Genomic DNA, 15627 nt, shown 5'->3' with positions numbered 1-15627 from the left:
AGATCATGGTAGTATGGCCTACACATTGCCCCCAGTCTCTGACTGCACTCATTTTGAATGAACAGTCTGAATGAAATCTGATGGTTTGAAAACACTTTGGTAGTGTGGACCCAGTGTGTAATCTGCTTCTCCAAAAGCCATCAGGTTTCATGCAACCACATTTAGTTTTTTATTAAAAAAATCAAGAAAATAAAAACAAAACAAAAAACAACAAACCCAAGATATGAAATATGGTTTATTTTATTAAACCTCTTGTGGTGTTTAGGTTTTGTACCAGCTGGCATTGCTGGTATAATGTCTCATGGTTGTTTCTATCAGGATCCAGAAAACTGTAAATAAAACATTAAGAGTTTTAGAAAGGTTTTAGCAGTGCAGAAGTGAAACTGAAAGTTTATAACCATTTGATGTTAATTCACCTGATTTTAATGCATGACAGACATTAATAGCTCACAGAATTTGCTTGATTTTACACAGACAAGATTACTTAAAGATGCCTTCAAACTTAACAGCTCAACTGTTCAACAAATGTAGTAAGTTGTTCCATCTCTTAAGGCACTTAGAACTGCCCCAGAAGTTTTTTTCTGGAGGTGTGCAAATGTTTGGCATCTGGAAGATGATTTTAAAAAAATGGGTTTATGAAACGAATTTCATCTACATCCTGCCTCAAGCTTAGGTTCTGAAGGCACATAACATAGAATTTATTTGCAAGTCAAGACTGTCCCGCACTGCACAGGTGTTTTGTACTATGCATAGAATCACAGCTGAAATATATCAAATTCCTTTAGCAGTTAAAATTCCTAAATTATCCCCAAATCCTTGCGCTCAACTTCAGTAACAAATGCCCACAGACAATGTAAATAGTTATCACTGTTGAACTAACTGCTCCCAAGACCTTCATATACAAATTGGGCGCTGTCCACTATTTTAAGAAGGGCAATGTCCAGTCATGAGGAACATTGATCTGAGGTCTTCTCAGCCAGTACTACTGCTTGCATTCACAGTGCAGCACTGAAGAGACAGGTTTTATCCATACAGTAGCAAAATGCCAAGTTGATGAAAGATTGTTGAAAAATCTAGCAAAATTCAAGTCTTATGATGCACCTTATGACACCTTTTGCAAACACAATTCCCTGCTGGGAACCTGTTTAACCATGGCTGTGTTGAAGCAGATAAACCTTGTCAAGTCCCCATCTCTACAGAGAAGATGTACAATGATATCAAGATGATACCGACCTATGAGTTTTACTCATCTGCCTGCTGCACTGTTCCTTTCTCAGAGACATAGATACCATCCAAGAATTTCCTGATATCCTTGTTCTTCACTGTGGTGGCTTGCTGGATCAAGGCAGCTGCAGACAAAGTGAGACAATTAGCACAAAAACAAAAGGTCCAAGCCAACTTGTAGCCTTTTTTTTATACTCCAGTATAAACAGGACTGTCATCTAAAAACAGGAATTACCAACTTTAAATCCTGTAATCTTTAATGAAAGTAGGATGCATTTCACTGAACTCATCTTGGCAACTCAGGCCAGTGGCACTTCATTACTGCACAGATGTACAACTGAAAAGTTTGGTGCCAAAAAGGCCGTAAGTACTACTCAAAGAAGAAGGTTCTGCAGACTTGTAAAAACATCTTAAAGCTTAAAAATAGAGTAAGGAATTACAAAAAGCAATTACAGTGACTAGGGAAAAAAACCTGGGCTGCTGTTTACCTCAGGGTTTGAGGTAAAGAGTTTGCTAAGCTGACATCTTGAGATAAAAATTTCCATATAATCTTCCACACATCTACGTTCACAAACCTGAATTGGAGACCAACTCAATGTCATTGCCTTCAAGGATCAGCTCATCTTTCTGGGCTTGAGATACTGCACAGGTAACACCTACAGAAAGGCAAACACATAATCCACACTGTTGAAGGTGTTTAGTGTATTAAAGAAACAGTATTAATGTCCTATCCCAACTTTCGTACTTAGACACTAGTATTCAAGATAATAATTAACATCTATGACTTTGTTAAAAAGAGTCCCTCAAATCTATCCCAGGATTGTCCTCCCTCACACAGTTTCAAAATTTTAAGACTAGTGGAAGCCATGCTCTGGAGTAAATGATACATTCTCCTGCTTATCCATTATAACATTAGAGTATCAATCACCAACACTGTGTACAAAACAGTGCTCTTGCCAGCATGGCTCTGTCAGCCAGGTGGTGCCATTTCACACAGGCTTGTGCTCACTAAGACAAAACCAGAGTCACCTCGACCAAAAGCCATCAAAAACCACCTGCCCCATGTCATGTCATGTACTGTGTTCATACTAGCAATGCTGCAAATACTCACAAGGAGTAAACGCGACAGCAATCAAGAATCGAATGGGAAACTTGAATTTGTAAGGAGACCAACAGAAGTTTTTACAGTGATCTATTTAATCAACAGGCATCAGATTTTTAGCCAACCCTTTACAAACAGTACGTTCTGCCTTAAAAAAAAAAAAAAATCTAATAACAATCAAACCCACCCTGAATGTCTCATAGTAAGTAAAAAACCCTGTTACTCTGCACTGTTACCTACCAGTGTTTTGTGACAAGTCTAATACATTCCTCTACTGTCATCCCAAAACATCATCAGTCACATTAAATGTCCTTACCCATGCCCTCACCAGGTGGAATTAGAAAAAGACAAATGGATAAAGGAAGTCTTTCCTACACTTTTTTTTCCTTCCTTTTCTTTAAGTAACTCCGTTTATGATATAGTATGAACTGTTTTGTTGTCTCCTTTCAGAAGTTTAACAAGCTCCATGAAGTGCCTGCTTTTCTGTTAGACATTTTACTGAAACGCCAAAGTGTGCAAGATGTAAAAACAGCTAATAGGATGATAATTTCTAAGTTTACTGTGCATGCTCCTAGATAATCAGCAAATTCAAACTAGAAGACCTAAAAGACCAAAACTATCATGTGGTATGAAACTAGTTCACATATGTTTTAAAACAGAAACGCAAATCTAATACTAAGTACCTGCAGGTTACCACCTATAAACACTGCTAAGATCTCCCAGTCATAAAAGTAAATCCTGGATTCCTTGTATTGCAGTAACTAACTCCAGACTGGCTATTAGCTAGTTTTTGTTAGTAAAAATAAGTTACAGAGGCATTATTAATAATGAATCTAAACAGTGAGAATGGTATCATAAAAAGACTACATAAATTCAGACAAGCATATGCTGCTCCAAAAATTATTCATCCTCTCCTGCTCTCAGTGGCAGAGCAGAAAGGAAACAGCTTGGAAAGCCTAGTTAAAACCAGCAGAATACATCTCCAGAAATGCTCACCTGGCCTCATCCGCACTCTGCGAATGTACTTCTCTCCCAAGAAGTTCCTGATCTCCACGAGTGAGCCATTGTCTTGAATGACTACATTGATTGGGAAGTGAGCGTACACCGACCTCATCTTGTAGCGAAAGCCCTGGGATACAGAACATAATGGATACTGAAGGCAGAATACGCCCAAAAGGCACAACACATGTACGAAGCTTACAGGAAAAACTAAAGCCAAGGTGTATCAACAGCTTCTGAAAAAGGGCAGGACCGAGCCCAAGAGACATTCGTGCTTTCCTCCACCTGCAGAACTTGCCTGACAGCATGGGCAAGACAAAAACAAAAGGAGAAAGAAGCATTTTCTAAGCATCTTGGATGCTTAGAAAAGCTCTGCCTCCATGAATTAAAAGGCTCTCACTGCAAGTAACAAAAAGGGCAGCAGTTATCCTGTTCCAAACGCAACTTACCAGAGTGACTCCCTTGATCATGTTCTGTACATGGCTGCAAATTGTGCGAACTGTTGCCAGCTCCTTTCTGTTACCCCACCACTTGTCAACACGCAGCTGCATCAAAAAACACATTAACAAAGCTTTAAGCTACACTTCAAAACAGCAACAAAATAATTTTGTGACAAATGAGAAGCAAAACTTTCAGATAAACGACTTAAAGCCCACCAAACAAACCCACAAAACTATTCTGTTTCTCTGACAGACTACTAAAGGCCCACCCGGCTCCAGTTTTTTAAATCCCAACCCTCACACATGTGACAAATGTTTGTTTTCTTCAGCTCTTGTTACTAACAAGTCTTCAAAAGAGCTGGGGTAGATAAATACAGAATCTTGAGCTAAAGGATGTATTAGCAACTGCTAAGCATACTGTTTTAAAGTCTACTTTCTATGAATAACCAACTTAAATGAAACTGTGTGTGTATCCACTATTTTAATGAAACATTCCGTGTTTGGGAAACCGAAGCTGAAATCAATCACTCTTGATATTTTCTTATACATGCATTTACTTACAGAACATCTGCTCTCCAGTTTCTGGAACTCCAATAAACTGACTTTTATCCTCTAAAACAACCAGTTTGTAGAACAGCATACCATGGTCAACCCCTTTGCCTATAACCGACTGTCACTACATAAGAATGCAATCAGCATATTCACTCCCACACTGCCCGAGAAGGCCCCATGCCTCCATCAGACCAACCTCTCTCAGAAGACACAGGAATAAGCAAGACAACAACACAACCGACATTACCAAACAACACATTCGCAGCTGAACATTTCTGGTCACTCTCCTCGACCACTCATAAGGTTTTACGCCAGCTGTAAAGCTCGCCTACCTCTCCGGGCCTGAGCAGCACTCACCTTCTTGTGCTTCTTTCCTAGGAGGGACAGCTCCACATTGATGTGGTTAAAGTCCCTCCGCAAGGTTCCTCGGGGCCCCTTCACAATGACCGTCCGGCCCTTCAGCGAAACTCCCACTGCGAACCAAAGGCGGACACGCGTTACGGGCTGCGCGGCCGGCACCGCCCGGCGCCTCCCGAACGCGGCGCGGACTGACCTTGCTCGGGGATGTCCACGGTCTGGTTGCTGAGGATGGTCTTCATCCTGCGGGAGACAACGAGAAACGCTGGAAGCTCCCTCGGCCTTGTGCCCGCGGGGTCCCCGCCCGCTCCTCCCCGGCGCGACCCACCGCCTCCCCCCGCGCCGCCACCGCCGGGCTCCGCTCTCCGCACCGGCGCCCTCCGTCCGGGCCCGGAGAGCGGCGGGGCGCAGCGGCCTCAATGGGGCCTTGCCGGGAAGGCGCCCTCCCGGGGCCTCTCGCGCGAGGTGCGGGACAGGAGGCTCCGGCGGGCCCCGGCGCCGCCGCGGAGAGCTGCCCGCGCACGGTCGGGGCGCGGGGGGGCCGCGCGCCGCGGATGATCCCGGATTTTCCCGGTGATCCCGAGCGATCACGGCGCCGCCACCCAGCCTCACCTCGCAGCGCGCAGCGCCAAAAGAGACAGCGCGTGACGTCATCGCGTACTTGTAGCCGCTCCCTGGCCCGTGACGTCATCGCGCCGCGGAGCCGGCCGATAGGCGAGACTAGCCGAGCGGGCCGAGTGCGTCGATCGGGCTGGGTGCCGCCATGTCGCTGCTGCTGCCGCGGGGCCGCTGCGGAGCCGCCGCCGCCCGGGGGCTGCTGGTGCCGCGGGGCCGGGCCCGGGTGAGTCGCGCCGTGTGCCCCGGAGCCGCCGGCAGCAGGACGGGCCGGTGGGCGGGGGGCGCGGTACGGTAGGACAGGAGCAGACCCTGCGGGGCGCGCCGCGGTGCCGGTGCCCAGCGGGTCTGTGCTGGTGGCGCGGGACAGCGCGGGGTGGCCGCGGGCAGAGCCCGGGAGGGAGCGTGCCAGCCCCGCACGGGCACAGCATCCCCAGGACACCGAGATCCGGCTCTGCTCCCACGGGACAGCGCCCGGCAGCCACCGGAGCCATGGCAACGCCGCTTCCTTCGGCCCCGAAGTAACACACAGCGTTATTTCACAGAATCCGTTGGGTTGTATCGTCGAGTCCAACCTGTGGCCCAACACCACCTGGCAGCTACACCTCATCCAGCCTTTCCTTAAACGTCTCCAGGGACGGTGATGCCACCACCTCAACTGGGCAGCCCATTCTACTGTCTAATCACCCTTTCTGGGAAGAAATTCCTCCTCATGTCCAAACTAAGCCTCCCTTGGTGCAGCTTAAGACCATGGCCTCTCATCCTGTTGCTGGTTACCTGGGAGAAACAGCTCATTCCCTCCTGGCTACAGCCCCTTTTCAGGCAGTTGCAGAGATCAGTCAGTTTCCCCTGAGCCTCCTTTTCTCCAGGATAAACACCCCCAGCTCCCCCTTATAAGCTTTGTGCTCCAGACCCTTCCCCAGCTCCAGTGGCCTTCTCTAGACACACTCCAGCAGCTCAACATCTTTCTTGTAGTGACAGCCCCAGAACTGGACACAGGATTTGAGGTGTGGCCTCAGCGGTGCTGATGCAGTGGAATTTTACGTTACACTGCATAACTTAGTGTGGTGTTATGATACATAGGTCTGTTTCATGTGATTTAAAATAAAAAGATAATTATACATTTAACTTAAAAGCCATTGGGAAGATGCTTACATAAAGCATGTGTTAACCAGCAAATTGTTGTTTAGTATATGATGCCAGCATATTTGTTATTACATTACACTTTTGCTTGTTTTAGGTGTCAGGGAGCCATTTGTGTAACCAGTCTGGAACATCAGGTTCTTTGCCGGGGGAAAAAAAAGAGTTCCTGCAAAATGGACCAGACTTACAGGACTTTGTCTCTGGAGATCTATCAGATAAGAGCACGTGGGCTGCGTATAAAGGCAATTTAAAGCGAGAGAAAGGAGAAAGGTAATAGTGTTTTTAAACAATTTTAGTTGCTTCCCAGCACAAGCTTGCACTTTTAGTAACTACAAAATGTATGCTATGTATCTTTATTATATTTACTCCTACTGTGTTAATTAATATTCAAGAAAGGACAAGTGTCATTAACTTCAAATCCATAACAAAATGTGGAGATGTGGTGGTATTTTCTTGAATACCAATAATTAAATTCCAAATGTTCATCAGTAGTTGAATGTGTTGAAAAAATACTCCTGGTAGACAAAACAAAAAAGGAAGACTTAAGTTAGAAAAATGTTTAGACCCCCATATTTTCAGTTATAAATTGATCAGACTTTGTGATAGCTGTGCAATATCCACTGCCATTAATTGCAGTCTCCAGTGTGGCACTGTTCAATCCCTCTAGAACAGTGAACAGTTTTAAACATTTTAATGACAATAATTCCCATGCTTGAGTCTTGGAATGATGATGAACAGGGAAGAGAAGTCTGATCTGCTCATGAATGATGTTAACATTAATTGCTGAGTTGCATCAGTTTTCAAGGGACTTGTTGGAATCTTGTTGGAATCTGTAACAAATTAAAACAAATCTGTTAATGAAACTTACCATAGAAATGGTTTATTAATCTTTATGTTTGCTTGGTGTTATTCAGGCTGCATCTTCCTCCATGGCTGAAAACAAAGATACCCATGGGAAAGAACTACAATAAACTAAAGAATACCTTGAGAAGTTTAAATCTTCATACGGTAAGTCTGGCACCAGCCAAGTGTTCCTGTAGAAATAACGCAGATTTTACATTTTTCTCTGTGGAGGACAGGTAGAAATCATGCCTTGCGTGATCTTCAGTGCTGAAACCAGGCCCAGTGCTGATCCTTTTTGCTAACAGTGAATTTTACTGCTAAAGAATAAGGGGAAATCCAACAGATGTAGTGTTTTACTTACTGTGATTTTAAATACTGGGGTTTACTACTTACATCACCAGAGATCAGAAGATGCTATATGCAACTGTTTTTAATGGAAACACACACAATTTCAGAGTTACTTGATTTTCATGAAAAGGAGCTGTACAGATTTCATTAATTGTACTTTCCAGACAGTAAGAAGCAGTGGGAATGTGTGGCTGGGATTTTTTTTCTTTTTTTTTTCAGACTAACTTCATGCTTTAATTAATCACATACTTTGTGAACATTTTATCAGTTCTTAAATTTAAAATATTAGTGTTAATGATAGTATGTGCTAATTAATAAGACAGTTATGTGGCTGAGCAGTTTTTGCAGTTTTCCTGTAGAGAAAATAATGGTAATGGGTATCAGGAAGCAGTTATCTTCCTATCTATTCTACTGACTTATTAAAAACAGCAGAGAACTGTTAACTTCATTTATCACAGAAGGAATTATGTTTTGTTTGTAGGCTACTATTAAAATCCATCAATAATATACTAGTTATTTTCAAAAATAATATGGAAAATCCAGGTACAGTACAGCCTTTCACCTTCAGGTATGTGAAGAAGCACGTTGTCCCAACATTGGAGAATGCTGGGGAGGTGGGGAATATGCCACAGCGACAGCTACTATTATGGTAAGTCATTAACCATTTCTTGAGTGTTTGTACTCTATTGTTGGATCTCTACTGTAGTGGAGTGGGTTTATTACAATAAATTTAGAGTATACCACTGTCCTAGTATTTTTTTGCTTACTGTTAGGATTTATCTGATGTAGCTTATGCAGCTGTTTCCCAGCTGAGCAATAGTGATACGTACTGTGTAAAGGTAGGAATGTCTTTCATGTTCCAGCTGATGGGTGACACGTGCACCAGAGGCTGCAGATTTTGTTCAGTAAAGACTGCAAGAAACCCCCCTCCACTGGATCCACAGGAGCCCTACAACACAGCCCAGGCTATCGCTGAGTGGGGTTTGGACTACGTGGTGCTGACCTCCGTGGACAGAGATGGTGCGTGCCCTGCCTCTGCTCACCCACTCACAGCTCTCTCGGGTGTTCCCTGGCTACACACAGGCCCCAGAAACTTCTGTCTGCTCAGCTGCCCAGCAGCTCTCTTTTAAAGGGGACAACAGTGCTGAAACAACAGTGCTGAAACTTTGCACAGCTCCTAGGTACTCTTTGAAGAGCTCCTACTTATTCTTAGAGTTTTGCCATGTCTGGTGAAGTACAACAGAAATTACACTGTTAATAAGCATCAATAAATACTACAACAGTAAATATTTTATAACTAATTTTTAGTAGAATGCATGCATATACACCATGTTCTATTACTTGGTTAGCAAAAAGACAAGCATTTATGTCTAATAGCATTACAGAACTTCTTTCCAAACACTAAACCTAGAAGAATACACTGTATGTAGCAAAACTGAAAGTTGTGTTTTCCTAAGGAAATAGGAGATAGCTCCCTTGTGGTGACACCATATAGGTGAGCAAAACCATTGTAAAAACTGTTCAGTCTGATGGAAAGTCCAGTAGCTTCAAAGGGGCTTAAAAGAGCACTAATGTAAACTTCTCAATTCTTGTACAACTGTTTTTCAGACCAGAATCATAAATAGGTAAAGCCAGTCTGTGCTCAGGGAGATAGGGAACCTAGACACAGGTAAATGTGAACTCTGTGGTAGACAATCAAAGCTAGACTTTGTGTAGAGGCTTGGTAGGATATTTTTTGTAAGCCCTTGGCATAAATGGTGAGATAAGACTGGGGTTTGACTGTTTTATTATTTTGCATTTAAGGTTTGAATCTGATGGGTTTTTTGGCTTTGCTAGTAAGTAAATACATTTCTTGAACAGAAAGATTAACTGAATAATTGGAATGCTTCTAGATTTGCCTGATGGTGGAGCAGAACACTTTGCAAAGACAGTCTTGCATCTGAAAGAAAGGTATGTCATTGATGTATTACTGTTACTGTTAAAACTTTAGAATGTGGTACTGCCTGTAGGTCAAAGCTCCTTTAGTTGGGCTGTTCCAGGGGCCATGCAAATACAAAAGTCTGCCTCTAGCCTGTCTGTGCCCCCTTTTTTTCCCTTTTTGCATCTTTCTCATAGAATGGCCCCAAACTGTTTTGAATTTGGATGCATTTCCAATTCATCCCAGGCCTATTTAAAGCTAAGTACTGGATTTTTTCTTTGAGCAGACAGCTGGTTTACCAGGAAATGAATACATTCTTCTGAGGTATGTTCATTCCTGAAGCTTGGGGCTCAAACACAGCAGTTAGGTAACACTGTCACATGTGGCTGAAGGAATCTGGTTTCTTATTCACAGTGATCAAATTCTTTTTCATTTTGCCTCAGTGGCCATTTCCAAGTCTGTGATTGTACCTTCCTTGCTTTCCCTGGCTGTGCTGCCTGCACCCTTGCTGCCATGTATACTATTTGATAGCACACTTCTCTGCCTGCAGAATTCATTTGTATAACCTCATTTAAGTCTTTATCCAGTGTATCTTGGGGCTTAAAGGGTTCCTGAAGTTTTCCCCACCTGCCTTTTTGAGCTGAAATCAGGCTCCTGATTTCAGTTCCTGAACCAAGACTAGATTGTAGACTCAGAGTCTTCTTATTCTAGTGGCAGTAGCTCCTCTGTATTTTGGAGTTATGATCTTAAACAAAACCAGTTCCTGGTTTTACTAATGTGAGCTGAAATACAGCAAAAGCCAAATAATAAATATAAAAGCAATTCCAACAGTGTCTCAAACATTCACATGCACTGTTTATATATTAGTTTTTAATGTGTCTTTGTTGCAGGTTAACAGGAGTTTGTTATAAAGTATTTGCAGAAACCCATTGGTTTAGAATTATCCTGAATTAACTTTGTTTTGCTTATTCGAGTGTCATGTCTTCAGTTATGGAGGATTTGGGGTTTTTTTGCTATCTTGAGTTTTTTAGCAACAGTGACACAAAATGCCACAGGTGTATTCCTTTTGTCTCTCATTTTAAGGAATCCAAAAATCCTGGTGGAATGCCTAACTCCCGATTTCCGAGGGGACCTTAAAGCAGTGGAGAAAGTCGCCTTGTCGGGGCTGGATGTGTATGCCCACAACGTGGAGACGGTGCCGGCACTGCAGAGGTGAGCAATGGCCCTGGGTGTGCGGGATTAGGGTTTAGGATTTAGGGATTAGGGATTAGGATTAGAGCGGGGCCGCGGGCGCGGAGCGGGGCCGGGCGCGGAGGGGAGCTGAGGGGCCGCGCTCAGAGCCTTTCCCGGCGTGCCCCGCGCACGCCGCCGCCGAGCCCGCCACTGCCGGCAGGGGGCGCGCGCAGCGCCCCAGCCCGGCCACAGCGCCTGAGGCGGGCCCGTCCCCTCGCCGGCGTCCGACTGCGCGGCCAAAAAACCTCGGCTCTGCCGCTTGGCAGAACCTGCAGAACGCGCCTGTCCTGTTGTCTCTAATTTCTATATGCCCTTCCCCGTGTTTTCCCCCCTTGTGCTGGAAATGTGCGAAGGAAGGTCCGCGACCCCCGAGCCAACTTTGACCAGTCAGTCCGTGTGCTGAAACACGCCAAAGAGGTGCAGCCCGGCGTCATTTCCAAAACCTCCATTATGCTGGGGTTAGGCGAGACGGATGAACAAATATATTCCACAATGAAATGTAAGTTGGTGTTGAAATAGATGCCAGAATTCACAGGTGTGAATTTTGCTGTGCTGGAAAACAATTGTAAATATCTTTGCCTCTACGTGGAATTCAGTTTGCTGGTACAGGAAATGTTTTCCAAGTTCCACTGAAGAATAAAAGTTTGGTTAAAAAAGACTGAATTTCTGAAATATTTTGTCTTCAATTTGACAGGTAAATCTATTATTTCCTTGTGATCCTTCTGCCCACTAACAAGGAATTTTGTTTTTACAGTATTGCGGGAAGCAGATGTAGATTGTTTGACCCTAGGACAGTATATGCAACCAACAAAACGTCACCTAAAGGTAAAAGTGCCTTTAATTTACAAGCAGAATTATGGTCTGTACCTTGCACAGTCATCCTTACTCTAACTGCAGATGTTGGGAAAAATTTCCTTCCTTCTTTAACCTGACAATGATTATCTGTTAGGGGCTCTTCACTAAAAATGACCTCAGCCATCTAACCCCTTCCATCTTCTGCAGACTTCCCAGTGCTAGTTTCTACTGTTAGCCAGGGAGACAGCTGGAGCTGAGGCATGATTCTGGAAAACAAGAGCTTCAGTGTATGTCTCAAAACATAATTGCTCAAGCCAGCATCCCTTCACTGTCTTACAGGCTCTCCCTTAATGGTGCCACTTCAGCTGGGAAATTTACCATTTTCTGCTTCTGCAATCTGTCTGGAAATTTTCTCTCTGTGTTGTTCCAGTGTTTCACTGAATTAACTGTTAGGGAAGAGATTTGTAGGACTATTGTGGTTTTTCACTGACTTGAACAGAAAAAAAGGTTTGCTCGAAAGGACCATTCAAAAACAGAATAAAGAAAATTATAAAGTAACAACTAGAAATTAAATTCTGAAGTTTTCAGCTAAATATGTAAAATAAGTAAAATACATTTGTTTGCTGGAAAGCAGAGTAAAAATGCAGTTTGTGACTTAACTGATGAAAGCTTTGGAGTGAAAAATTTTGAACTTGCAATATAGCTGTATTTCATTTCACTGTATGCTAGCTATAGCAATTCTCCTTTGCAATAATATCTGAGCAAAATAAATTCTTTTCCCCCAGGTCGAGGAGTACATAACTCCTGAGAAGTTTAAGTACTGGGAAAAAGTAGGAAATGATCTTGGATTCCATTACACTGCTAGCGGGCCTTTAGTGCGTTCTTCCTATAAAGCAGGTAAATTACTGAAAGGCACTGGATTATTTAGCATGTAACATTTTATTATACAAAACTAAAATGGGGAAGTAATGTACAACAAAGCTCACCTTATTATCTCAAGGACACTTCATATAGTTATCTGGATTTCAGAAATTATTTACACTATTTCCTATAGGTCATCCAAGTGCATCAGTATGACAGTAATTAGTGTTTGTACAACTGCAGTGCTGCTTAACCTGATTCTTTTCCAGACTTATTCTGTACTATACTTAATGTGTGAGGCAGGATAAAGGGTACCAAATTTTCAAGTTTTCCTTCATATTCTGTCTTCCGGGCTCAACGAGGTCCTTGGTTGTTTGTGATGCAATTTTGTTGCTTTATGCAGCATTTATTAACAGTGCTTTAAAAATAATTAGAGGCACTTATGGCCGTGCTGTTTAAAGCACTGGGTAGAAATAGCAGCTGATATTAATGGAAGTGGTGTGTAGGTACAGGTAAAACATCCTGCTTTTTCCTAAGGAAGGAGCAAAAAAGACTCATTGGGGTACTGTGCTGCTCAGTCTGCTTTAATGCCAGCTCAAACAAGATTTAGAGCAGGTTTCACTATAACTTGCTGATACTTTATGAAACAGGAATTAAATTTTAATTAAATCAATTCACTTTTGTCTATTGTAATGCACAAAGCAACACAGCTATTTCATAAAATTGGACAGGAGGAAAATCAGCATTTTGGGAGTGGAGGGATTGAGTGTTGGGTTATAGTTTTGAGGGTTTTTTAGATCCCTGCTGCATGTATTGGAAATGCTGTTATATAGAATTTAATTCCTAAAAAATAACTGGAGAAAACAACTGTATAATATAAGCACTCACGTTAAATAAGACTGTATTCTTTTGCCTTATTTTATTGAAATACCTACAAATAATTTTGGTGGTTTTTTTTTCCTTTTAATTAGGTGAATTCTTCTTGAAGAACTTAGTAGAAAAAAGAAAGACAAAGGCCATCTGAAAATGAGAGTGAACCTATTTAAAGCTGCCAGTTTTAAGAATCCTTTTTCTCAGTGCATAATTATACGCAGTTCCAGAAATGCAGAGGAACAGATGGTGGCTATATGAATAAGCTTACTATCTTTCCAGAACAATTTTTCTCATCAAAAGAGATTATTTTACCTCATTTCTGCTGGCAAGGCTACAAAAACAGAGTACTTCTAGTGTTCAATAAAAAGACAGAAGATAGAACTAATTTCGGAAGAATGATGGAACTGAGGTAGAAGAAATTAATGTAAGCTGGGAACAAAGACTGGGCAGATTTATAAGTCTGCTACAACAGTCAGCGTTGCTGCAGTTAATACCTGTGAAGGTGCTGATAGTAATTTGAAAGGTACTGATACTTTGGTGTCTCTTACTATTATGTACATAAGCTTGCATGGGCTCTGGGAACTATAGGAGTTCTAAAAAAAGACTCTGTACATGATAATGTGCCAGATTAGGGCTTTCTTGAACTGCACCAGAGCAGGTATAGTGATACTTCTTCAAAAGATGGTATCTCTTACCTGCATTAGAGAAATTGAGCTGTACCATTTTGATGGCTAAACCTTTTCCAGAGCTTGGATGTGTGTGAGCATCTGTGAGCCTTGGTATATACAAGGTATCAAGCTAAAGAAAACAAAATGTCCTTTCTGGCAAGACAATTAACCTTATGTAGATACCATTAATTTAAACCATTTGGAAAATCAGAGTTGGTATAGGAGCATAAGCAGAACTCCCCCTAATACATGACTGTTACAAACCTCACTGAGCTGTACAGATGCTTCTTTAATACTGAGTATGCAGAACTGCTGCTATTCAGTACTGTGCTCCTCTTGCATGGCTATTGTCTTGTCATTAAAGGAAAGTCAAACCCCTAGTGGTTGTGCTTGGTGGGTCTGGTTACCTGCCCCTTGAGGCTTGGTCTGGCTGCTAAATCTGAATGCAGAGAAATGAACCACATTGTGGTTGAAACGTGAAATCCACCGCAGATCACATTAAGCTCAAGCAGAAATAAAAACATGGCATATGGTACATTAACAGGTCTACTTGCCTCTCTTTACAGCAATAATACCAATGATTGTCTCTCCCTAATGCTCGGCTATGGACATTAAATACCATCTCTGAACTAATATCACCTGTATCTTTGTGAAGTTTTTTTGCTATCTGGTCCCAGACTCTCATCATGCAGGTAATTCTATTACAGGCAGTAGTATTCTAAACTCCTGGAGTCTGTAGAAAGAGAGTGGACCCTGCACACCCACCAGCTCAGCAAGATGACAGAAGGAAGACAACTACCTAGCAAGATAATATATAGGAGTAACTTGTATGAACATAATATTATACCACTAAGGCCACTGATGCACAGGTTACACTTCACAAAATGAAGTACAGCAATATTAAAGCATTATGAAGACAAAATGTTAACCAAGAAAGAATGTACTAATTCACCAGTGTAAGGGGAAGAGAAATGTGAACCATAAGGAACAAAGGGGAAAAAAGGATAAACAAAAGAACAGCTGTACTTTGTAAGGTCAGATAGGCAAGGCTGTTTTGGTTTTTTTTCCTAATAAACAATATTATTAATAAATTTTAAAAATTAGATTAAAAGGTCTGATAGTCATGGAAAGCCCAGGTATATTTTGAGCTAAAAATGCCCTGCTTCAGCTAAAGTATACTTGAGTACTAGAGCAGAGGAAGGTTATCAACCATTGCAAGGAAATTCAGCACTCCCTCCACTGCAGCAGACAGTGAAGGTTGCAACACTACCTCCAGGATACCCACATTTGACAGCTACTAGCCTTTATTAGAGGTCCTACTGTAGAGAATGGTTTTGACTTGCCTGCAGAGCAGATTTAACAGAACATGACTGCCAAGTTACTGCTCTTTCAGCATATCAACACCAGAAATACAGAAAAAGGAGCTCTGAGCCATACAGCCATTATCAAACTGAAACAAGAGAACATTGCACAGGGACTTCTTTACAGGGAGAAAAAGAATGCTTCTTGAAACACAGTCCAATATTGCATCATGTTAAAATTTTCTTGTGAGTTGCTGCTGGGTGGTTCAGAAAATGATCTCATGCTCTGACACAACTGTCTACCAACTGTCTAGTACCCACTGTCAGAAGCTACACAAGCTTTTCAAACTGCATG

The 15627-nt window shown here is 42.3% G+C and overlaps 2 protein-coding genes across 2 annotated transcripts; one reads left to right on the top strand and one right to left on the bottom strand.

Moving 5' to 3' along the window:
• Positions 1-224: 224 nt before the first annotated feature.
• Positions 225-5337, bottom strand: RPL9 (ribosomal protein L9). The gene is made up of 8 exons (XM_056489188.1): positions 5287-5337; positions 4871-4917; positions 4675-4790; positions 3775-3870; positions 3323-3455; positions 1800-1880; positions 1234-1349; positions 225-329 (listed from the first exon to the last, which is right to left on the bottom strand). The coding sequence occupies exons 2-7, from the start codon at positions 4914-4916 to the stop codon at positions 1243-1245; spliced, it is 579 nt and encodes a 192-aa protein (XP_056345163.1). The 5' UTR covers position 4917; positions 5287-5337; the 3' UTR covers positions 225-329; positions 1234-1242.
• Positions 5338-5365: 28 nt separating this feature from the next.
• LIAS (lipoic acid synthetase) lies at positions 5366-14606 on the top strand. Its single transcript, XM_056489186.1, has 11 exons — positions 5366-5515; positions 6530-6702; positions 7347-7440; positions 8192-8272; positions 8487-8643; positions 9516-9573; positions 10625-10753; positions 11128-11273; positions 11529-11599; positions 12355-12466; positions 13402-14606. Exons 1-11 carry the CDS (start codon positions 5438-5440, stop codon positions 13452-13454), a joined length of 1152 nt encoding a protein of 383 aa, XP_056345161.1. The 5' UTR covers positions 5366-5437; the 3' UTR covers positions 13455-14606.
• Positions 14607-15627: the final 1021 nt, after the last annotated feature.

The sequence above is a fragment of the Oenanthe melanoleuca genome, chromosome 4 (genome assembly GCF_029582105.1).
Source record: "Oenanthe melanoleuca isolate GR-GAL-2019-014 chromosome 4, OMel1.0, whole genome shotgun sequence".
Lineage (NCBI taxonomy): Eukaryota > Metazoa > Chordata > Aves > Passeriformes > Muscicapidae > Oenanthe > Oenanthe melanoleuca.
Note: the sequence above shows the minus strand (reverse complement) of the source record. Positions and strands in the feature narration are given on the sequence as shown.

Bases quoted from the DNA above. Each gene is read 5' to 3' on its own strand.
- LIAS (XM_056489186.1), top strand. From the start codon at position 5,438: ATGTCGCTGCTGCTGCCGCGGGGCCGCTGCGGAGCCGCCGCCGCCCGG. The intron at 6,703-7,346 runs GTAATAGTGTTT...GGTGTTATTCAG, and splicing joins AAGCGAGAGAAAGGAGAAAG to GCTGCATCTTCCTCCATGGC. The intron at 11,600-12,354 runs GTAAAAGTGCCT...CTTTTCCCCCAG, and splicing joins CAACAAAACGTCACCTAAAG to GTCGAGGAGTACATAACTCC.
- RPL9 (XM_056489188.1), bottom strand. From the start codon at position 4,916: ATGAAGACCATCCTCAGCAACCAGACCGTGGACATCCCCGAGCAAG. The intron at 4,791-4,870 runs GTCAGTCCGCGC...TTTGGTTCGCAG, and splicing joins CGTGGACATCCCCGAGCAAG to TGGGAGTTTCGCTGAAGGGC. The intron at 1,881-3,322 runs GTGAGCATTTCT...GCCTTTCTGTAG, and splicing joins CAGAGTGCGGATGAGGCCAG to GTGTTACCTGTGCAGTATCT.